The 23,997-nt window shown below is 44.4% G+C and overlaps 1 protein-coding gene across 3 annotated transcripts in view; it reads right to left on the reverse strand.

Moving 5' to 3' along the window:
- si:ch211-250c4.3 (uncharacterized protein LOC100535981 homolog) overlaps positions 1–21,657 on the reverse strand; it is a 60,339-nt gene extending 38,682 nt beyond the window's left edge. For 2 of the 3 annotated variants that reach the window (XM_041210266.1, XM_041210264.1), the window contains exons 1-2: positions 21,359–21,656; positions 14,589–15,355 (exon numbers count right to left, since the gene is read on the reverse strand). In XM_041210266.1, the coding sequence (XP_041066200.1) occupies positions 14,589–15,355; positions 21,359–21,410 (819 nt within the window). In that variant the 5' untranslated portion in view covers positions 21,411–21,656. Of the gene's footprint in view, positions 1–14,588; positions 15,356–21,358 lie in introns of all 3 variants that reach the window. The other variant, XM_041210265.1, reaches the window with a different exon arrangement.
- Between the last annotated feature and the right edge of the window lie 2,340 nt (positions 21,658–23,997).

Genomic DNA, 23,997 nt, shown 5'->3' on the forward strand with positions numbered 1-23,997 from the left:
AATCTGACATAGTCATACTCAGAATCATAGCTTTCAGATCATGTCCCAGACACCACCATCACTGTCCAGACAGGCTCAGCAGAGGTGGCAGCACAGTGGCATACAGTCTGGAGGGAGTTGCCCTGTGAGTCCTCAACATTGACTCCCGACCTCATAAAGTCTCATGGCATCAGATCAAACATGCGCAAGGAAACCTCCTGCTGATTCCCATGTAATGCCTTCCCCCTCAGTTAATGAATTAGTGCTCCTCCATATAAAACTATCTGGTTCACAATGTCCTTTAGGGAAGGAAATCTGCCATCTTTACCTGGTCTGGCCTACATGTAACTCCAGACCCACAGCAATGTGGTTGACTCTTAAATGCCATCTAAACAAGGGCAATAAATGCTGGATGATGGCCTAGCTAGTGATACCCACATCCCATGAACAAATAAAAAAATGTTTTTTTTTAAGGTATTGAACATCACTTGGAGGAAGTGCTGAGGGTGGCAAGGGTGCTGGGCCATGAGCTTACAGGTTGTGTTCAAGTACAATTCTGCTGCTGCTGATGGCCCACATCACCTCATGGTTGCCCAGTTTTGAGTTGCTAGATCTGTTCAAAATCTATACCATTTAGCACGGTGGTAGTGCCACACAAAACAATGGAGGGCATCCTCAATGTGAAGACGGGACTTCATCTCCACAATGACTGTGTGGTGGTCACTCCTACCGATACTGTCATGGACAGATGTATCTACGGCAGGCATGTTAGTGAGGATGAAGCCAAGTATGTCTTTCCCTCTTGTTGGTTCCCTCATTACCTGCCGCAGACACAGCCTAGCAGCTATGTCCTTTAGGACTCAGCCAGCTTGGTCAGTAGTGGTGCTACCGAGCGACTCTTGGTGATGGACATTGAAGTCCCCTACCTAGAGTACGTTCTGCACCCTTGCCTCACTCAGTGCTTCCTCCAAGTGTTGTTCAACTTGGCGGAGCACTGATTCATCAGTTGAGGTAGGGCAGTACATGGTAATCAGCAGGAGGTTTCCTTGCCTATGTTTGACCTGATGCCATGAGACGTCGTGGGGTCCGGAGTCAACGTTGAGGACTGCCAGGGCAACTCCCTCTTGATTGTATACCACTGCCGGTCTGTCCTGCTGGTGGGACAGGACATACCCAAGGATGGCAATGGTGGTGTCTGGGACATTATCTGCAAGGCCTGATTCTGTGAGTATGACATGGGAGTGGTTTTTTTATTGCCTTTGACAACTTTTAGTTTATTAAATACAAAAATATTGAAGATGGAGAAAAGGCTATTTGACTGGTTCCAGCAATGAGAGACAGTCACATGATGTAACCTCCAGGGCTGTTCAACCAGACTGGGACTAGAGAGATTGGGGAAAGAAAGAGACAGAGAGGAAGAAGAGTGAGAAAAGACACATGGAGATGCTGAGGGAGAGAGAGAGAAAAAATGAGAGGGAGAGAGACACAGAAGGAGGATAGAAAAAGAGAGGGATGCAAAGGAACAGACAGAAAAAGAGAAATAAAGTGATTGGGAGATAGCTAGGGAGAGTGAGGGAGTGAGTGAAAGAAGCACAGAGAAAGAATGTGAGAGAAACATAGAGTAGGAGACAGAGAGAGAGAGGGACACAGAGAGAGACTAAATGTATATGTACATTGTGACTGTAATGGCATGTGAATGAAGGGACCTCATGTATTGTACTCAAAAACACTAATCTGTATTGCACAACAAAAACAGAATTACCTGGAAAAACTCAGCAGGGCTGGCAGCATCGGCAGAGAAGAAAAGAGTTGACGTTTCGAGTCCTCATGACCCTCTTCTCCGCCGATGCTGCCAGACCTGCTGAGTTTTTCCAGGTAATTCTGTTTTTGTTTTGGATTTCCAGCATCCGCAGTTTTTTGTTTTTAATCTGTATTGCACGTTACCTAAAGTATTAAACATTTACAAATTTTGTATATAAAATATATTTTAGAAAAAAAAACCTGTCCTGTGGCAGTCAGGTAACCAGTTATCTGATCTCTGTGGCATTGCTGTGTCTCCTCAAGATATAATAGACTTGAGTTTAAATCTAAATTTTCCTCGATGTCTGTTTTCAATATACTGTTCTGGTCCAGCTCCAAAACATACACACCTCACAATCATTAGCCGTTAAGAGGCTTTGTCTCAAAGTAGTTGGAAATTTCATCCATGAGACTCACTTTAAATATAAAGTGGATTTTTTTTTTATTTTCATGATAACAATAAGGCTGTTTGAACAGACCCGCCCAAACAGGCTACTCTGTTGGAATCCATCGGAACAGGTCAGTCCTCTGCAGCAAGTCCCTGTAGTCGGGGATAGGGGTGGGTATGTGGTCATGGAAACAATGCGAACGTCCTCTGAAGGACCTTCCCCTTTTGAGACAAAATGTCAGGAATGTGAACTATTTAGTGATGAAGGCAACTGGTCATCTCTTCCGAATGCTTAGCTTTGACTTGCTGCTTCAGGACAGCTAGCGATAGATTTACTTTAAACCTAGCGATTGCATACAGTGTTAACGATGAAAGGCCATTTTATGCAGTCTGTTACAGTCATGTAAGGCTGGGAAGCAAGTTCACTCATTTCTTACTCGGGGGTTGTTTTAAAAGTTGTAGACCCCTCATGAATCTTATGTGGTGGGCTTGATGGCAAGTAAAGTGTGCCCTGTCCTCTTATTTCTTCTTATATCAGCAATCCTACACATTTTTTCTCTGCCTTATGTTAAAATTGGAAGCTTCTGCAGTGTCTGAGTCAGAAAGTAAAAGCTGGATCTCTTCATTATCCTCCCACTCCTACAGGCTTTGAAAAGTCAAGCTCTGAGTCCACTAACATTCCACTTTATCTTATCTTCCACATTCTTCCACGTTGCTACTTTTGGCTTTGATTTTAGAGTCTTAAAAACCCAAAAATCTGCCAAAATTCCTCTTTTTTTTTGTTGCTATTTTCAGCCTGCACCCATACAGAGATACCGAATTCTCAAACTGTGCAGAATAGGAATTTGACTGCTCACAGCTCCGAACCTTGAGGGTGCACAGGAAGCACACACCCATATTAATCTGGGAATCTGTCAGTCGCCATATTGGTGTAGGCCAAAAAGTTCAGTGCCAGGGCCCAGGCCTGAAATATTCAGCCTAACACCCATTTACAGCTCCTGTAAAATATTGAATTCCCTAGGATGCTGGCTTCAGGAAGATTTGATTTACCTGCAGTCTAACGGGGGATGCTAACAGAGGGAACACTACAGGTCAGAATGAATAAGTTTGTAAAATATGCTGAATGTAGAGCCAGGATGCTGCTTCCAATCCCACGTTGAAATGCTGCCAGCTACCACTGTAGTAACTGAAGGTATAGCCTCTCCTGCTGTCTGTCTATCTGGGGTCATGCGATGTTCTTGGAGGCTCCGACCAATGACCCCTAAGCTTGGGCAATCCTGGGGGTGGGACTCCCTGACAGAGTCCTGATTGAACATGTAGCACCTGAAAAGCTCTGTAATAAACTCTCTGCTTCTTGTTGAAACCTGTCCGCTCCATCAAGTCATTACATTTGGCAACAAGGGTAAAATATCTCCGATGATGCATCTTGCCCTGTTACCGTGAGTACATCCAATCATAAGAAAAAGAAAAGACTACTCACCAGTAAGGCCACTCTTTGGCAGAATCAGTCCTTATGAAGTGACTATGGAAGACTGGAGCCAGTATGCAGAGAGCCTTGGTTTTTATTTTGTAGTGAACAAAATTACCACAGAGGAGAAGCAGAAAACCATCCTTTTGAGTGTATGTGGTAGCAAGACAAACAAAATCTCACCCACAGCCTGATGGTCCCGAGCATGCCCAATTCTAAGTTCTTCAGTGAATTAGTGGAGCTCATGAAAGTGAATTTCCAGCTGAAGCCTCTGTAATAATGCAGCATTTTCAATTTAATTCCAGAGCCAGGGACCTGGGAGAGTCCATCGCAACCTATGTAGCGAACCTAAAGCAGTTGACAGAACACTGACTTCAGGAACACATTAAATGATTTGCTGCAGGACTGATTAGCTTTGGAGTTCAGGACGCACCATTTACTTGCTGAGGTCAACATTGACTTTAATTGCACCCTAGAAATTTCCCTCACCATGGACAGTGCTGTGAGAGACTCGCAGGCTTTACAGTATGTATAACATGGCGCCGTTCTTCATGTGGGGTGGGTACCTACCGCCGGGCGTAGTGTGAAAATCAGAGACACAGCATTGAATCGAGGGGCAATGTCCACTGTTAGAAACATGAAAAGTCTGAGTACAAACACTTCAGCAGCAGCTCCAAGGTTAATTTGTTATAGATGTGGAGGTGACCATGCACCGGATACATGCAGGTTTAAGGAGGCAGAATGCCATTACTGCCATAAGAAAGATCATGTAGGGTGAATGTAGACAATGCAGGGTGAAGCCGAAACAGGCCATAAAGCAGCAAACCAACATGATTGAATTGAAAACGGCAGCAAAACCTGAAACTGATATCTATTCCCTGTATAAAATCACCGCTGTAAAAACCGAACCTTTCACTATTACAATTCAAGTTACTGGGAAGCCACTAATAATGGAAGTGGATACAGGGCCTCAACTACAGTGGTGGGAGAGCATTTGAATACCTTAATGAAGGTACCCACTCATTAAACTTGGAGTGGATAACCACTGAATTAAAAATATACACTGGAGGATCTATTTGGGTAAAAGGGCATCATCACAGTGCTATAGGCAACAGACAGCCCAGCTTCCAGTGATCACAGTGACAGGTGAAAGACCTAATCTTTTGGGTCGAGACCAGTTACAGAGGATCAAGCTTGGCTGGTCTGAGATATTTCACCTGAAAACAGGAGGAGTTCCTGAGCTGCTAAGGAAATACAACATGGTATACGGGATGACTTAGGGAAGTTAAAAGGCCTACAAGCCAAGATACTTGTGGATCCTCACATGACACCCTATTTCTTTAAGGCCAGGCCTGTGCCTTATGTGTTGAAGGAGATGGTAGATGCAGAACTGTGCCAGATAGAACAGCTGGGAATCACCCAACCTGTCCAATTCTCAGAATGGGCAACGCCCATAGTTCCAGTGGTTAAGCCTGACCAAATCACACATATTTGTGGAGCCTATAAATTTACCGTAAACAAGGCAACAAAACTAGACAAGTACCACATTCCAAGGATAGATGACTTATCTGCAATGCTGGCTGGAGGCAAATCCTATACAAAATTGGATATGAGCCATGCTTACTCACAATTAGAGCTGGATAGCACATCTGGAGGATGCGTGACTATTAACAGGCACACAAGGGTCTTTATCAATATACTCGCCTACCCTTTGGATTATTGTGTGCATGTGCAATCTTCCAGAGAACAATGGAGAGTCTTAAGCAAGGACTTCCCGAGTGGTAGTTTACCTGGATGATGTTCTGATCACAGGCTCAACTGAGACCAAATACTTGGCCAACCTGGAGGAGGCACTAAGAAGCTTCATGGAAGGCGGCGTTCGATTAAAGAAAGAAAAATGCACATTTCAAGCACCAGAAGTTACTTACCTGGTCACAGGGTGGATGACATGGGTTTGCATCTGGTGGAAGAGAAAGTTCGGGCTATAAAAGATGCACCCTCACCGTCCAGTGTAACCAAACTCAAGTCCCTCCTGGCTATGATCAACTACTATATCTGCTTCTTTCCTAACTTATCAACTGTGTTGGCACCATTACACTTGTTGTTAAAAAAGAATCACTGTTGGTCTTGGAATTCACAACAGGAAGAAGCCTTTGAGAAAGTAAAGAAACCATTGCATTCGTCGTGTTTATTGGTACACTACAACCCATGGAAAGAATTGGTAGTAACATGTGATGCCTCTCCTTATAGTGTAGGAGTTGTGTTATAATATAGAATGGAGGATGGATCAGAAAGGCCCATTGGCTACCTCTTGAGAACCTTCTCCAAAGTCGAGAAGGGTTATTCCCAACTGGAAGAGGAAGGTTTATCGGTGATATTCAGAGTGAAGAAATTCCACCAGTATCAGCATGGATGACATTTCACCATTGTGTTGGGTCATAGACCATTAATGTGTTTATTCAGTGAGAATAAGGCCATTCTGCCAATAGCATCAGCAAGGATACAACATTGGGCTCTGATCTTATCTGCGTATGTGTATACTTTTATGTACTGTCCAGGCCTACACATTGCAAATGCGGACACACTCAGTCATCTCCCATTACCAGATAGCATTGTAAATACTCATTTTCCACAAGTAATTGTGCTAATACTGAATTTCTTGGATTCTTTGCTTGTGTGCACGAAGAAAATTAGAAATTGGACGAACAGAGATCCAATATTGTCAAATGTCAGAGACCTTGTTTTGCAAGGATAGTCAAATGTGCCTGCATCTGAAGATTTCAAACCATTCCATGCCAGAAACAGAGTTAAGCTGTCAAAATGGAATTTTGTTGTGAGGATCAAGAGTTGTTGTCCCATCACAAGGTACAGAACCACTCTTGACAGAGCTTCACAGTGCACATCCAGGCATATCAAAGATGAAAATGCTTGCATGAAGCTATGTCTGGTGGCCAGACATTAACAGCAACATTGAAAGCATGGTCAAGCACTGTCAACATTGCCAGCAACAAAAGTTGCCTGTTTTAACTCCCTGTATCCATGGGAATGGCCTGGTCGACCTGGGATGGACTACAAATCAATTACGTAGGACCATTCTTAGGTACCATATTTCTGTTAATTGTAGATGCACATTCTAAATGGATGGACGTATATGAAATCAAATCACCAACATCGAGCACAACTATCGAGAAGCTGCGTCAATATTTTAGCATACGTGGTCTACCAGAAATCATTGTTTCTGATAATGATACAGCCTTTACCAGCACGGAGTTTCAGCGATTCAAGAATTTAAATGGAAACTGACATATTAAGACAGCCCCTTACCATCCCTCATCAAATGGTGTAGCTGAGAGAGCTGTACAAACTTTCAAGTCTGATATGAAGAGGATATCAGAAGGTACTCTAGAAACTCAATCTTCCCACTTTTTTCTCAGTTATTGTAACGCCACATTCAACTACAGGTTCAGCACCATCTGAATTACTGATGAAACGCCACCTACGTACAAGGTTAAGTCTGGTGCTTCCAAATTTAGAGGAGAAGGTAGAGAAGAATCAGAGTAATCAAAAATTAAACCACGATATACACAGCAAAGCTCGCACAATGTAGGTGACACAGTATTTGCGCGAAATTTTGGAAGTGGATTTTGTTAGGTTCCTGGAACCAATGTCTCAGAGGCTAGTCCTTATCCTTCCAGGTGGAAGTGGAAGACAGAAATGTTCGAAAACACATGGACCATATTCCTGATAGAGACATTCCAACAACCAACTATTCCACCTGTGATTGACATCAAACCATCAATCCCTGAGATGACAGATTGAACTAGAATTGACATGCCAATCTCTGTAGAATTTCCAAATCCAGAACTGATACTTTCTAATGTGTCTTGTGCTGCAGTTCCTGATCATGTCGATCCTGTTGAGGAACCTCAAGCGGTTGAGCAATGCCACTCTAACCGTATCAGTAGAGCACCTCAGAGGCTTAATCTTTAATTACCTGAAGTTGTATATATGTATATGCTGTTGGATATTCAAATATTCCTTGTAAATAGAAACTGTTGAATATTAAAGAGGGAGGAAATGTAGTAACTGAAGGTATAGCCTCTCCTGCTGTCTATCAGGGGTCACATGACATTCCAGGAGGCTCTGGCCAATGAGCCATAACTGCAGGCAGAGGGGTGGAGCTTCCTGACAAGAGTCTTGATCGAGCTTGTAACACCTGAAAAGCTCTCTGTAATAAAGTTCATCTATTAATTGTTGAAATCCATCCACTCCGTCAAGTCATTATAACCATTACACCCCCATCCAACTCATCTTGATCCTCAAGCTCTGCCCTACCAGCCTACATCCTGGCCCCTGCCTTCTCACCTGAATTCTGGCCTCTGGCCACCATCCTAGATCCACACCTCTGCTCTTACCCTGGATCCTGGCTTCTGCCTTCCCTCCTCAATCCCAGCCTCTGACATCCCCCCTCAATTAAAACTCTGCCCTTTTTTTTTACTTTATTCTTTCATAGGATGTGGGCATCACTGGTTAGGTTGGCATTTATTGCCCATCCCTAATGCCCTTGAGGTGGTGGTGGTGAGCTGCCTTCTTGAACTGCTGCAGTCCATGTGGTGTAGGTACACCCACAATGCTGTTAAGGAGGGTGTTCCAGGATTTTGACCCAGTGACAATGGGTACTTAAATCCAGCCTCGGCCCTACCCCTGACCATTGATTGTCAAGTTCCATTGTTCACTCAATCAATTCCTGGGATGAAGGAATTATCTTATGGAGGAAAGATTGGACAATTTAGGTCTGTATCTATTGGCATTTAGAAGAATGAGCTCAGGCGATTTTATTGAAATATAAAAAGATCCTGAGGGCATTTGACAAGGTGTATGGTGAAAGGATGTTTCCCCTTGTGGGAGAGACTAGAGCCAGGGGACAGTTTAAACATGAGGAGTCTCCCATTTAGGACAGAGATAAGGAGATTTTTTTTCTCTCAAAGGGTCATTCGTTTTTAGAATTCTTATCTCCAAAGAGCAGTGGAGTCTGGATCATTGAATATTTTTAAGGCACAGTTAAATAGATTGACAAGAGAGTCAAAAGGTTAAAGGGGTAGATAGGAAAGTAGAGTTGAGGCCACAATCAGGTCAGCTATGATTTAATCAATGGCAGAGCAGGCTTGATGGGCCAAATGGCCTACTCCTGCCCCAAATCCATACGCTCTGTGATTGATTATATGAATCTGTTTATTATTGATGCTCACTATGCTTCTATATTTCTATAGTAGGAGCAGGCTATTGAGTTGGATGATCAGCCATGATCATAAAGAATGGCGGAGCAGGCTCAAAGGGCCTAATGGCCTACTCCTGCTCCTATTTTCTATGTTTCTATGTTTCAATGTGCTTAATTAAGCCTTGATTAACCCAGGTTAAGCCTGGGTATGGACTTAGAGAAAGTAAGCAAACTGTAGAAAGAGCTGGAAGCTGCTCGATGCATGGAGTAGATATTTTAAGACAGTGAATAAAACCTGTTATATACATGGAAATTAATGTCATCCCTGCATAGATCCCTGATAAAATATACAACTATGTGGCAATGAGGATGATTGAGAAAACATTTAAATCTATGGACTACCCCACCTTTCCTTTCTTCACTGGGAAATCCACCCATGTGGTGGGATCGATGGATTTTAGGGTTCAAGATCTACTTGATCACTCCAGGGAGCTTTACCATTGGTAATTTTTGCAACTTTCCCTCACTCCTGTGACAGACACTCTTTCAGCTTACGACAACTCATTATTCCAGTTTTGGGAATGATCACAGTTCCAGAACGCTACAGAAACTTCGACCCAGACAGGTTCATGTTCTATGCAGCTAAAGACAGATGTATTAAGGAAGTAAACCTTTCCAATAGGTTTGGATTCAAACTTGAAAACATCACATTGTGACTGATGATGCTGACCATACATGCCAGTATCCTTTCTTATTCACTGGGTTTGGAAGATTATGGGGGACTGTCACACTTCTCATGTGACACATGGTTCCATCAGTTTCACAAAATTTGAGACAGTTTGCCATTTGCCAAAGTGTCACAGGATGAAGAGTTGAAGCAGACAGTATCATTGAGCAAATCGACTCATTGCCATGGATATCAAATCTAGTCATTGTATGATGCAAAACTAGCGAATTTAGACTAATGGCGAACTTAGACTGTGCATCAACCTTAAGGTGGTCAACAAAGCTATCATTCCAGAGAAGTAGCCACTTCCTAAAATCCAAGAACTATCAGCATAATTTCAACACTTCACACTCATGAAGTTTGACATGCAATGGAGCTACCTTCAGATACCACTAGCAGGGCAAAGCCAATATCTTACAGCTTTTGTGACACACAAGGTGTTTCAATGCCGCTGAGCTCCCTATAGACTAAGTTCAGCACCTAATGCATTCCAAGAGGTTGTCTGACAAGACTGAAGAAACATTGAGGGAATGCTCACCCTACTTGATGATGTTATTGTCCATGGAAGGGACAAAGCAGAACACGATCAGTGGTTATCAGCAGTGTTCACTCGACTTGCACAACACAATTTGACACTCAACAAAGACAAATGCACACTCACAGCATCAGAGATTGGTTTTCTAGTGTACAGAGTGGCAGCAGCTAGAGTCAAACCTACACACATCAAACCCATTCATGAACCTCTGACCCCATCTAATGTGAGAGAGTTGGTATTGTTCCTCAGTACTATGAACTTTTGTCACAAAATTTATTCCTAAATACAGATATTGCAGAGCCACTTCAGAAGCTACTGCTTTCTTTCTTCTTTATCTCCTTTTTCTTCCAGGGAGTTCTGGATTTGTTTGTTCTACCTTTCCCTTTCAATGGAATATACCTTGACTGTGCCCAAACTAATTCTTTTTTGAAGGTAGCCCATTGTTCAGCTACAGTTTTTCCTGCCAATCTTTCATTCCAGTCTATGTGGCCGAGCTCCATTCTTGCCCCATCAAAGTCAGCTCTTGTCCAGTTAATTATTTTTACTCTGGATTTCCTATTGTCCTTTTCTAACATCATCCTAAAATGCACTATACAATGATCACTGTCTCCTAAATGCTCCCCCACTGACCACCTCGTGAATGTACTATCCACGTAGTTCTCAGCCTATGTGACTCCAGCCACCACTCAAGCTTTGAAACCCAGAGCTTCTGCAGCTGACAGCACATGTGGTCATCTTCCTGCACCAGTAGCACCCATGACTTTATACATATTACAGGACATGCATTCCACTCAGCTGAGCTGCCCTTCCATGTCTTAACTCTACTTCCCTTCCCTTAACTTTATTCTACTTTGGATTATTTATGATACTTTATCATATTGGCCCTTAAATTTCTGTTGTTGTTGGCGCTTGACAGTTAAATCCAAGTATAGGGACTTTAAAAATATTACACATTTCTAATTTATTCACCAATTCCTACGTACCAAGGTTGTCACTCCTCTTTCTGAGTAAAGGTGGAAAAAGAAAGGAGCACCTCCTCATTGAACTCCCTCAGTCACCAAACTCCAACTAAAGCTCTCTACTGCAGCCAAACACACCACTCCAGTGCAGCAAAGTCAGCACTAAAAATAGCCTACTTTTATACTCCTTAACCTAGCCTCTGAAAACCTGATTAAGCCAATTATCTAATTAACTAGCTACAGCTGCAAGCAGAGCCTATGTGAGCCCTGTTTTAAGGCTGGACTAAAACTTGCCTTCTTCCAACTCTAACTGAATTTTTAGTTAATTACTAAATTAAAGAAAGACTAGACTTTAGATAGAATTTAACCCTTAATTTAACCCTTAAACTCCCTCAGTCATCAAGCTCCAACTGAAGGTCTCTACTGCAGACAAAATGGTGGCTGGTTCCCCTCATTCCAACATTGACTACACTTTACAACTACCTGAAAGATTGTCGTGTATTTAAGACTGAGATAGGTAGGTTCTTGATTGGTAAGGGGATCAAAGGTTACGGGGAGAAGGTGGGAGAATGGGGTTGAGAAACTTATCAGCCATGATTGAATGGTGGAGCAGACTCGATGGGCCGAATGGCCTAATTTCTGCTCCTATGTCTTATGGTCTTATGGGTATGGTGTTGGACATCCTGAGGTCATGGTATGTGTTTAATAGATGTGTTTCTTATAGGTCAGAGGATTGATGGGTGTTTTGGATAGTGAGAGGGGAGACAAGGTGGGAAAACATAATGGAGACAGATTAAATGGCAAAAACAAAACATGAGAAGGTGACCAATGTTCTTTAGTCACATCTGTTCAGCTACTCAGGAAACAACCAAAAGAAACATGGAGACAGGCTCATCAGCTGTGTGACTATACAGTTCTAAGCTTACCCAGTCTCCAGCATTTCCAGAGTGAATGGGACAAACCCATTGAACATTATTTTGTCATTTGATAACGTAAACAAGGTCAATGTTTTTGTGTGTAAGAGAAGTTGTAGTGTTTGAGGAACAGCTTTCTTGGCTTCTGAACAATTTGAATTGTGAGCTCAGTGTGTCTGATGTCTAACCTTGATCTACGAATGCAATTTCTTTCAATGTTTGTTTTTAATTATACCCATCGTGTCACCGAGCCTGTCCAGATTGTAAAGCAGCTGCCTTCTTATTGAGCTGAGCCAATGGAACACAACCGCTTAGGGTCTAGAGGAACATCAAGATACCTTGGGTAGGAATAAGTCTCGGACAGTAATGCTAAGTGGGAGTACTAGTTATGCCCCGTCTGTTATACACATTGCCTGTTGTACCCTGCCTGTGATACCCCTTGCCTGTTATACCCCATGCCTGTTATACTCCCCACCTGTTATACCCCCCACCCTGTTGTACTCCCGCCTGTTATATCCCCACCTGTTATACCCCCTCAGGTTATACTCCTCGCCTGCATGCCCTTTGCCTGTTATACTGCCACCTGTTATTCCCCTCATCTGTTATTCCCTTGCCTTTTATACCCCTCGCCTGTTATGCCATACCCAAGAATGTTATACCCCCTGCCTGTTATATACCTCACCTGTTATACTTCTTGCCTGTCATTCCCCTGCCTCTTATACCCTCACCTGCTATACCCCTGCCTGTTATATCCCTTCCCTGTTAAACACCTTGCCTGTTATACCCCCGTCTGTTATAACCCTGCCTGTTACATCTCTGCCTGTTACACCCCCGCCTGTTATACCCCCAACTGTAATAACCCTCGCCTGTTAATCCATACCCCTGAATGTTGTTTCCCTGCTTGTTATAGCTTTGTCTGTTATTCCCCTCGTTTGTTATACCTTCTCCTTTTATATCCCTTGCCTGTTATACCATACCCCTAAATTTTATATCCCTGCCTGTTAGAGCCTCATCTGTTATACCCCTTTCATCTTATATTCCTTTACTGTCATTCACCTGCCTCTTATACCCTCACCTGTTACACCTCTGCCTGTTATACCCCTTTCCTGTTAAACACCTTGCCTGTTATACCCCTGCATGTTATACCCCTTTCCCACTATACACCTCGCCTGTTATGCCCCCTCCTGTTATACACCTTGCCTTTTATACAGCTCGCCTGTTACACACCTGCCTGTTGTACCCCCGCTTGTATATCCCTTGTTCATTATACCACCGCCTGTTATACACCTGCCTGTTATATCCCTCACCTCTTATACCCTTGCCTATTATAGCCCTGCCCCTTATACCCCTCATCTGTTATGCCTCCTTCTGTTATATACCTCACCTGTTACAACCCCGCCTGTTGCACCCCTCACCTGTTATACCCGCCAGTTATACACTTGCCTATTATATCCCTACCCTTTTTTATCCTTTGCCTGTTATAACCCACACCTGTGATACCCCTCACCTGTTATATCAGTTGCTTGTTATAACCTTCACCTGCTATACCCCTGCCTATTATACCCCCATCCATTATACCCTACCAGTTATATCCCTTACCTGTTGTACCCTTTGCCTATTGTACCCCTCCCCTCTTATATTCCTCGCTCTAATACACCCATCTGTTATGCTTCCCATGTTATACCATTGCCTGTTATACCCGCGAATGTTATATCCTTGCCTGTTATACTCCCGCCTGTTGTACACCCACCTGTTATATCCCTTGCCTGTTATACCACCCCACCTGTTATACCCTCACCTGTTATATCTCCATCCAATATACCCCTGTCTGTTATATCCCTCGCTTCTTATATCCCCACCTGTTATGCTCTCCGTGTTATACCCATGCCTGTTACGTTCCCGCCTGTTATATCTCTTCTCTATTATACCCCCACCTGTTATATCTCTTCTATTATACCCATGCCTATTATACCCCTGCTTCTTATATCCCTCTCCTGTTACACCCCTGCCTGTTACATTCCTGCCTGTAACATCCCCGCCTGTTATAACCCCCTGCCCGTTATTCATACAAACGTATGAACTAGGGGCAGGAGTAGGCCACTGGCCCCTCGATCCTGCTCTGCCATTTAATAAGATCATGGGTGAGCACTTGTTATACCCCCTGCCCGTTATAGCCCCAGTCCGTTATAGCCCCAGCCCGTTATAGCCCCCTGCCCATTATAGCCCCCTGCCCATTATAGCCCCCTGCCCTTTATAGCCCCCATGCCTGATATAGCTCCAGCCCGCTTTAGCCCCCTGCCCATTATAGCCCCAGCCCATTATAGCCCCAGCCCATTATAGCCCCCTGTCCATTATAGCCCCCTGCCCGTTATAGCCCCCATGCCTGTTTGGTTCTACGTCCTTTATCATTTGAGTTACCACACCACGCTGCCTCGTGATTTCCTCACTTTCTCAGCTGGTTCTCAGCAGTCAAAACAATTCACATCAAAGTTCTTCTTCCTTGTGAATCTTCCCAAAGTTCTGTTCATTCGTGATTGAATTTTAATCTTTGTGAACTTAGGAGGAAAATGTAAATGAGAAATAATGTAATGTTCTCTTACCTCACTTAACCTGCAGCATTCCTCCATGTAGTCTTTGAGGCTGTCACCTGATGGTCGCCTCTTCAATGTCTCTTGATCTAACTGAGCTTCATTTGCGTGCTTCAGTGTATCACTCAGAGATGCTGGTGTACTGGTATCAGCAATCACTATTTCAACAAGCGATACATGTCTGGGCTGTGTCACTTCCTCATCTATAACTGTAGGACTCTGATTAAAGTTTCTGTTTGAGCTATTGTTTTTTTTCCAATTTGCAGAGGCTGTGTGTAGTTTCTTCACCTTTACTGGGGCCTCTTGATGCCCCTCAGCCTTTCCATCTCCTTTTAAACACTTGTCAGAGTTGCAACAGTCAGCTGGGAAAGGGCAATGTTGAATAACAGGGGACGAGGACACAGTGCTCAAAGCCATCCCAGAGTCGCAAGATGATTCCCTCCGATGGACAACAAAACTCTGTTCAGATCCTGAAAGGGTAGAGGGTGAGTTTGCGCCGCTGTGCAGTTCAACACCAGAATCTTCGGATTCAGATTTATACAGTTTAAGGATGGTGCAGTTTGATGGCTCATTCACTGCAGCATACTCTGAGAATGAGCTCTGGAATCCAGACTTTGCAAGTTCCGTGTGATTATTGGTTTGCTGCACTGGGCTGACCTCAGGATTTCCTGTCTTGGCTAGCACTGGATGTGACAGGATGTCCTCACACTGAGAGCCATTTTGCAGGAGGGTCACTTTGGTCAGAATAACTTTCCTCTTGGACGATTCCTGTCTCACCACTAGGAACACAAAAGCCACATTTCATCAAGTTTAGAATTACTCAGAAGTCAAAGGTTTTTCTACCAAACTAAACGCCAGTGTCAAGTCTTCAGCCTCAAGCAGCCAAGGTTTTATCACATGATCAGAATTAGGGCCATAGGGGCATCCTAAATCATTTTATGTGCAATAGTGAGCTTTGAAAAGACACAAGCTTATTAAATCAGTATGCTCAATCTTACAAGATACATCATTATAACATATCAGACCATTGAGGCCACAGTTAACACTGGAAAGATCTACAATGTGCAAAGTGAAAAGAAATGTTTCTCAGTATTGTTGCTCCACGTCATCACCAATTACCTGAGGAGCTCTTTGCATCAACTCTGGCTTCACTGAGACGCTGACTTGACTTGCCCCTCTTCCCCACCCTCTAGCATCTCAGGGAGGATTGACTTGTCTGAATGTTCCAGAAGATGGTTTACAATTGGCCAATTTCAAGTGGGCAATTTCAAACAATGCTTGGCATTCACCAACAACTGGTGAATTCCCCAATACAATGCCTCTACCAGCCAGAGTCCACTTGCCAACTAATCAGCACTCTCTTCTCATACAGTTGTTTCACTTGACATTGGCATTGTCCTGATGAGTGCAAGATGAAAAGCTTCGACAAAAAATGCCCCTTTCTTCAGCAATACTCAAGTTCTGTACTAACAAACAACTAAAATCTGAAATATAGATCTAGTCTCAATAATGGTGACCATGAACTGATTGTCAGAAAAATGCATCTGATTCACTAATGTCCATGCAAATTAGGAGGAGTAGGCCATTCAGCCCCTCAAGCCTGCTCTGCCATTCAATAAGATCATGGCTGATCTGAATATGGCCTCAACTCCACTTTCCTTTCTACCCCCATACCCTTTGTCAATCAAGAATCTATCTATCTCAGCCTTAAAAATATTCAATGGCCCTGTCTCCACTCCTGTGAGGAAAAGAGTTCCACAGACCAACGACCCCCTGAGAGAAAATATTTCTCCTCATCTCCATCTTAAATGGGTGACCCCTTATTTTTTACTCTGTCCCCATCCACTCTGTCAATCCCTCTCAGGATCTTATATGTTTCAATAAGATCACCCCTCAATCTTCTAAACTCCAATGGATACAGGACCAACATTTTCCTCATTGAATAACCCTTTCATCCCAGGTACCAGTTGAGTAAAACTTTTCTGAACTGCCGCTAATGTAGCTATATCCTTTCTTAAATAAGGAGACTAAAACTGTACACAGTACACATGGTCTCACCAATGCTCTGTACAACTGTATCAAGGAGGGATCCTTTTATACTCCATTCCTCTTGCAATAAACACCAACATTCTATTTGCCTTCCTAATCGCTTGCTGTACCCGCATACTAACTTTCCCTGATTCATGTACCAGGTCACCCAGATCCCTCTGTACTGCCAAGTTCTGCAATTTCTCTCCATTTAAATAATATGCTGCTTTTTTATTTTTCCTGCTAACCAATCTTCTTTCCATGCTAATATGTTACCCTTCTTTTAGAGGGCAAAATCTACTATCCTTACCTGGTCTGGCCTACATGTGACTCCAGACCCACAGCAATGTAGTTGACACTTAACTGTCTTCTGAAGTGGCCTAGCAAGCCAATTAGTTCAAGGGCAATTAGGGATGGGCAACAAATGCTGGCCTTGCCAGTGATGCCCACATCCCATTGAAGAAGTTTTTTAAAAAATGGGCTAAATTTAGTCAGGATAGCGAGGTCCCCAACAATGGGCTGGAAAGCCAGAGATTATCCCACCTCAGCCATTTGTGGGACCCCCAGCTAAAATTTCACAGTGTCAGACAAGTAGTTAGTTGCCATCAGGGGTGCCATTCCTATTGACGATGGCCACCCACCCCCACAAAGTACTGGCCATACACACAAAGCATGGAGTTCTGGAGAACTCTCCATAAGGAGACACACACACAAAATACATTGCTTGAAGTTATATACATTTACAGATGCATGCACTGGGTGGAGCTTAAATTCCCTACCCCCGACCCTCACCGCACCACCATGTTCCCAAGAGCAGCTGGAAGATGGGGGAGGGGTGGTTGCTATATAATTGAGCTGGAAGGTGGGGGAGGGGTGGTTGCTGGGAGGTGGGGGAGGGGTGATTGCTATATAATCTGGCTGGTGGTGGGGGAGGGGTGGTTGCAGGGAGGTGGGGGAGGGGCGGTTGCTGTATAATCAGGCTGGAAGGCTTGGAGGTTGAGTGCCTCTTGGCTTCCTGGCTCGCTACAATTAAGTCAGTGATTTCTCAAGTTCTGTCATGAGGGTCATGAGGACTCGAAACGTCAACTCTTTTCTTCTCCGCCGATGCTGCCAGACCTGCTGAGTTTTTCCAGGTAATTCTGTTTTTGCAGTGATTGGATAGGTTGACTTGGCCCTTCCCACTCCTAGTGTGCAGAACCTCTGCAATCTCCCAGATACAGTGACAGACGGTGAACTGAATTATGTTCCACAAAAATCTACTGGGGTAAAAATTGGGGCCACAGTCATCTTGACAGCTCCTGGCAATGCCATCCTCCCCTGCTTTGCAGCTGCGAATCTGGTTTGAGAACGTGGCATCTGTTTTGATGAAGCCTTGGTACTGGCTGAGGGAGAGGTAAGAATAATGCTGTCTGAATACCACCGGAGGGTACGGCCTCCTGCTGAAAGCCCTCCTCCTCCTCCCTCTGCAAACTGCTTCTCCTGTCTGCTTCCTCTGCTCCATCTGCCTGGTGCTGCAGCCCACTGGGTAACTGTAACCATAGCCCTCATGATTGGGAGCAAGTGGTGCACTCGGAGGCCTTTCAGAAGCGATCAACTCCTTCCAAACGTGTGACACTGCTCCCTTCAGATTTCACCAATCTCTCCCAACTTCTGCAGTGCAGTACCACTAAACCTGAAACAGCAAATAGTCAAAAACACCTCCCCTGCAAGTTGAATGGTGATATCTTTAACTAGCACTTCTGGTGCAGGATGGGGAGGGGGCGGTGGCGTGGTGGTGGGGGCGTCCCTTGTGCAGCATGTTCAGCTATGCATATTTAACAGGCAGAATGTTAACAGGAATAACAAGGTCCAAAATGACAGGATGTCAGATCAGTGTTCAACACGGACTGACATCACAATCCACCCACTCTGCTTTAGTTCCAGTATACGCACCGGATTCCCAGGGTATCACCCTTCACAACATGGTGAACCGTGTGGACTGGGCTGGAAGTGGTGGGAGCCCAGCTCCCACACCATGTTTTACCTCAACACATCTCCCCCAGGACCAAAATCATCATCACTACGGAGCCGAATTTTGCATTTTCTATTCCTTCATTCAAGTCATTAATATACATTGTTAAAAGCTGAGAGCGAGTACAGATCCTTTGGAAACAATTCACTCATCACATCCTGCCACTCAGAGATCAGACCCCTATCCCTACTCTCTGTCTCCTTCCTCTCAACCCATTTCCAAATCATATTCCAAGGTTCCCTTCAATTCTGTACATTTTTATTTTTGCTAATAATCCCTTATAGGGAACCGTAGTGAATTTTTACACAGAATCAACTTTTGTGTGTATTCCTGTTAAACCAGTTCTCTTCACAATACAATAAAAGCTCTCTTTTATCCACTTTAAAGAACCAGCAATAAAATTAGCCACTAAGAAAGTTCTGAATAATGAAGAGATTGAATATTTGCTCAGGATTTTGATAACAATCCATTAGTCCTTTGTTCTAGAATCTTTATAGAAAGTGAAACTCGACTCACAAGTGATCTGATGCATAATTTGTCTTTACTTAATCTAAAGAGATGGGGCGCGAATAGGGAATTAGAACTATGTAAAAGCAACCCTCAGCTCTGAAACCTTCCCAGTCAGAAACATTGGTTTTTGATAGGGTCATTGAAATATTAAAGTATCACAGACAGTGAGACCAGCTCTCCTGGCAGGAGCATTCTGCGACTCCCTCCCCAAGCTGTCCTTCTGTTGAGATTCAGGAATCCATGAATCCTCGGGTTAACTGCATTGTCAATCCAATATGGTCCCTGCTGATACAGCAGCACAGTGTGTACATTTTAAAATCCCTGCCCCACCAGTGGATTAGCTGGTTCTGTTGGGGCGAGAGAGTGAGTCAGAGCAAGTAAGAATGAAAAGTGGCTCAGCGACTGGACTGTCCAGGACTATAACATGCTCAACATTTGATTTTAACATCAAATAGTGTTAACTGTTCATGCTGACCCCAGGTATCAGCAAGGCTTTTTATACCAACAAGGATCCAGTGCTACAAATGGGAGCAGTTTGACCTGTTGCCTGTTATAGAGGATGTGACCAAATACCATGAGGGTGAAAAATCTCAGGGATGAATTTTTTGTTTTATGAAAGTGAACCACGGAACATTGTGTGCCGGGAGCTGAAGGGGAAAATCCTCCCACTCAAAGGCAGATATAATTACAACAAAAACACATTTCAATTTCAAGTATTACACATTGTCCAAAAATAGTGCATCAGCGGATTGACAAATCCTCAGGTTGCTAGCGCTTCTTGCAACTGAGATGAAATCAGTCTAGGAGAAATGGCTAAACACTGGCTAATGGCTAACTTAATGCCAGATTCATGCCAAATCTTTCCCCTATTCACAGAATTGGCACAGCTTTTTATTTGAAAATAACCAACAAACCCTCCTGATCAAAGATTCCAAGAGATAATGTTTGATCTAAGATTCTACAGCTGCTGTTGTATGCTAGGCAAATATAATCACAAGGAATTGTTCAAAATTTGGACGCAGTGTTCGAACTGTATCTTGTGCAAATAATCTACCTGGATGCAGCATTAACTCTCTGCTTTTATACTCTGTGTCTCCAAAACTCAGGATCTCACATTATATTGAGCTTTCTTAACTTGCCTTCCCCTTTGTTAATCATTAGTTTGTCAAAACTGCTGAGTCTCACTGCTCCTTGACTCCTTTGCATTTCACCATTTAGTTTATTCATCCTTTCTTTGCTCACCAATGGATTCAGGAGCAGAAATGGAAGGTGGAAATGAATAACTGGAAATTCACTAGCACGCCATTGGTCCTGCCACTGGGACCAAATTCGAGTGCTGAGCAAAATGGAGAGATCCCATTAAGATGGCGGCCTGCCTCTCCATGTTGCCCATCTAATCAGAAAACCGCAGCCTGGCAACCTCAATAGTGCCTCTGGTAACATGAGCACAGTTGAGGCTGCAGGGAGAGGAAGAGGACACCTCCATTTTGAGGCATCTTTGAAGAACTGGGGAGGATTATTTTAATGTGGCGAGACCAGGCAGGCCCCCTCCGGGGGTAAACCCTCCAGTGGTGGTGTTGAATCTGTGGGTATGGCCATTGCTGCTGGGGGCTCCTGTGTGGGACATGGAGTCTCTGAGAAGAAAGGTCCCTACACTGGGAAACCACCTCAATGTATTTGGATGTCTCCTATGCAGCGGGGTTTATTCTGACACCAGTAAAAGGCCAATGCAGGTATAAAATGACCGTTAATAGGCCAGTTAAGTTGGCTGCCTACCTCTGGTTGACAGACAGCTGAGCCATCGCCATTCCCGCCTCTCGAAATATCCTGTGGCAGTGGACGGGTAGATCTTGGGCTTCCCTCCTGAGGCCTTCCACTGCCATTTTACCAGCCCTTTCGCTTCCCCACCCACCTCCAGAGGGTTAGTATCGAGAAGTCGAGTATCGAGAATAGAGTTCAGGCTTCTGCGGAGCCCTGGCTAACTAGTGCTTTAAAACAAGGACAGTCAGCAGCCAGGCAAGGGCCGTTGGACTCACTTACAAAGAGGGGTCAGCACCACTCCAAACCACACTCTCTTAACCAAAATTTTACAGGATAGTGGGGAGGGGGAGTCCAATCGACATGGCAGGTTTAAAAGATAATAGAGTGCAGCCTAGCTTAACTGACAGGTTGGATCAGTTGTACTCAGTTACACTAATAACCCCAACAAATGCAGATCTCTTTCAATTCCTACCTTTTTTCCAGGAACTTCCTACTCCGAAGATGCCATTTCTTCCAAACATCATCTCTTAGAGAGTTGTTCCAAATCAGCCTCTTGCTGCTCTGCTTCAGACTCCAGTTCTCCCCACGGCTGCTAACAATATCCTTGGGCCTTCCAGAGGAGATATTCCAATCACTGGCTGGTTGGATTCAGCTTGTAATAAAGGAAGGAAGCTGGGTGTGAGCAAATCTGGATCACCGGCTGCAGTTTACCACAAGGCAGTCATCCAGCAACCACTTTAAGAAGGGAATAGCTCCTTTGCTGATAGTGCGAGAGGGTGGGGAGGAGGAGGGGATTACAAGTACCTCAGCTAATCAGCACAGAACTCAATCCTGGAACAGGACAGGGCAGACTTGAGCAGCCACTCACAGCCTTGCTTTGGAGGGGAGGTTGAAAGGTGAAGACTTGTGGTCATTTAGTGAATACTGAAATAAATAAAAAACGCTCCTTTTTTCCATTGTGGTAAATCTCTGAACTCTGAGAGAGGAAGTTTGGGAGCTGCTCTTTGGAGCTGCAATGTATATCCTTCTGTTTTCCTGTTTTCAGCCTCTTGTCACAAACAGGTGCATTGAGAAAGAGCCCTGGAATTATCCCACTCAGGCCCCTGGCTCTCTCCAGTTTCTTGGCAGGCACTAAAAGCTCCTTGTTGTATCTTTTAATATTTCAGATAATGAGTAACTTCTCAGCCATTGCACTGTCTCTAGTGAACACTCAGCAAGTGCTGAGAGAGATGGGCAGGAATGCACTCCTATCAGGCTGCAGCGGCTGGTATGTGATGTTAGTTAAATATTTCCTCGAATGCCTTTTGAAGGGCTGCATTGTGAAGTCAGCTTTTCCAAATAGGTTCTACTCTGGCTCTACTTGTCCCACCCCGCAGCAGCCCCCGCTCCCCACCCCCCCCAACCCTCCCCACTTAAACCAGCTTATATTTCACCTCTCTTCTATTTTTACTTAGTTCTTTTGAAGGGTCATTCACTGTGTTCTTCTCCGCAAATGCTGCCAGACTTGCTGAGTTTTTCCAGGTATTTTTATTTTTGTTTTGGATTTCCAGCATCTGCAGTTGTTTGCTTTTTTCCAAATAGGTATCGTGCAAAAATCAGTTTTTGTTGTTGACCCCACCAATTAGGTTATCCTATCCATTGCACACAGTCCCTGACAAGAGTTCAACTCCAGGTGCTCTCAGTTATTATTTTACACCTTCTTTATATTTGGAACATAGGAGCAGGAGTAGGCCATTCAGTCTGTCAAGTCTGCTTCACCATTCAATACAATCATGGTTGATCATCCACTTCAATGCCTTTTTCCCACACTATCCCCGTATCCCTTGATGTCATTGATATTTAGAAATCTTTCAATCTCTGCTTTAAACATACTCAATGACCGAGCTTCCACAGTCCTCTGGGGTAAAGAATTCCAAAAATTCACAACCCTCTGAGTAAAGAAATTTCTCTTCACCTTGGTCCTAAGTGGCTTCCCCCTTATTTTGAAATTGTGTCCCCTGGTTCGAGAGAGTATTTGGAGGATACAGTGACTACCCAAACACTGTCTTAATATTGGGAGGATACAGTGACTCCCCAAACACTGTCTTAATATTAGGAGGATACAGTGACTCCCCAAGCACTGTCTTAATATTGGGAGGATACAGTGACTCCCCAGACATTGGGTGGAAACATATCAGATTTGCACTAAGTGCAGTAGCGGGCAGGAAAATGGACATTTTACCCGTTGACCACAATGGTGGCTTTTTGTTCTCAACCGTCCCATTCCTGGCGCATCCCACCTCATCAACATGTATTCACAGGAAACACTCCAGATCACTGGCGGACGGGCTCAGATTTTCCCACCACACTGTGATCTCAGCTCTTCCTCGCTCTGAGTACCATATTTAAAGCGCACCAGAGCGCAGGGCTACTCCATGTCTACAGACCAGGACTGCTCCAGGTGACAGGTGGCACCGAATGCAAAGAAGACGGCAGCCCCCAAATTTAGTGGTGCTTCTCTGGGGCACCTGCTGGACACTGTGGGAGGCTGCCATGATATCTTCTACCCCTGCTCTGGCCACAGGAAGCTCACCAGAGTCACTGATCTGGCCTGGGAGGCGGTGGCAGCGGTGATCAGAGCCATTGGAACACAGAGGAGATCAGCCATCCAGTGCAGGAAGTGGATGAATGCTCTCTGTTCCACCAGGGTAAGTCAACCACCTCATCACTCTCAAATCACACACTCACAAATGCATCACACATCCACAGGGACAACACCACTAACTCTCACACACACCCTCACATCTCCATCAGGCTCCTATTCTCTTGAGCTTGCGTCCTCATCCCGTCCATGGCTCCGCCCACCATACAAACATTCCGCACAATGTGATGTGTCCTGCTCACACACTCTCCATCTGTTTCCATGTAGGTGAAGCTGGCTCACAACAGCAGGGAGAGATCCCAGGCTAGGGGTGCAGTGGTCCACATTAGGCCCCTCACTCACTTTGAGGAGCGTGCCATCATGCTGACTGGTGAGGGCGTGGACCATGCTTGTGCTGACAGTGAGGTCGGCAGTGAACACCCGCGTGAGGAACCTGCACCACATCAACCCCGTCTCAACACGACTGCGAG

This window comes from Carcharodon carcharias, chromosome 17 (genome assembly GCF_017639515.1).
Source record: "Carcharodon carcharias isolate sCarCar2 chromosome 17, sCarCar2.pri, whole genome shotgun sequence".
Taxonomy (NCBI): domain Eukaryota; kingdom Metazoa; phylum Chordata; class Chondrichthyes; order Lamniformes; family Lamnidae; genus Carcharodon; species Carcharodon carcharias.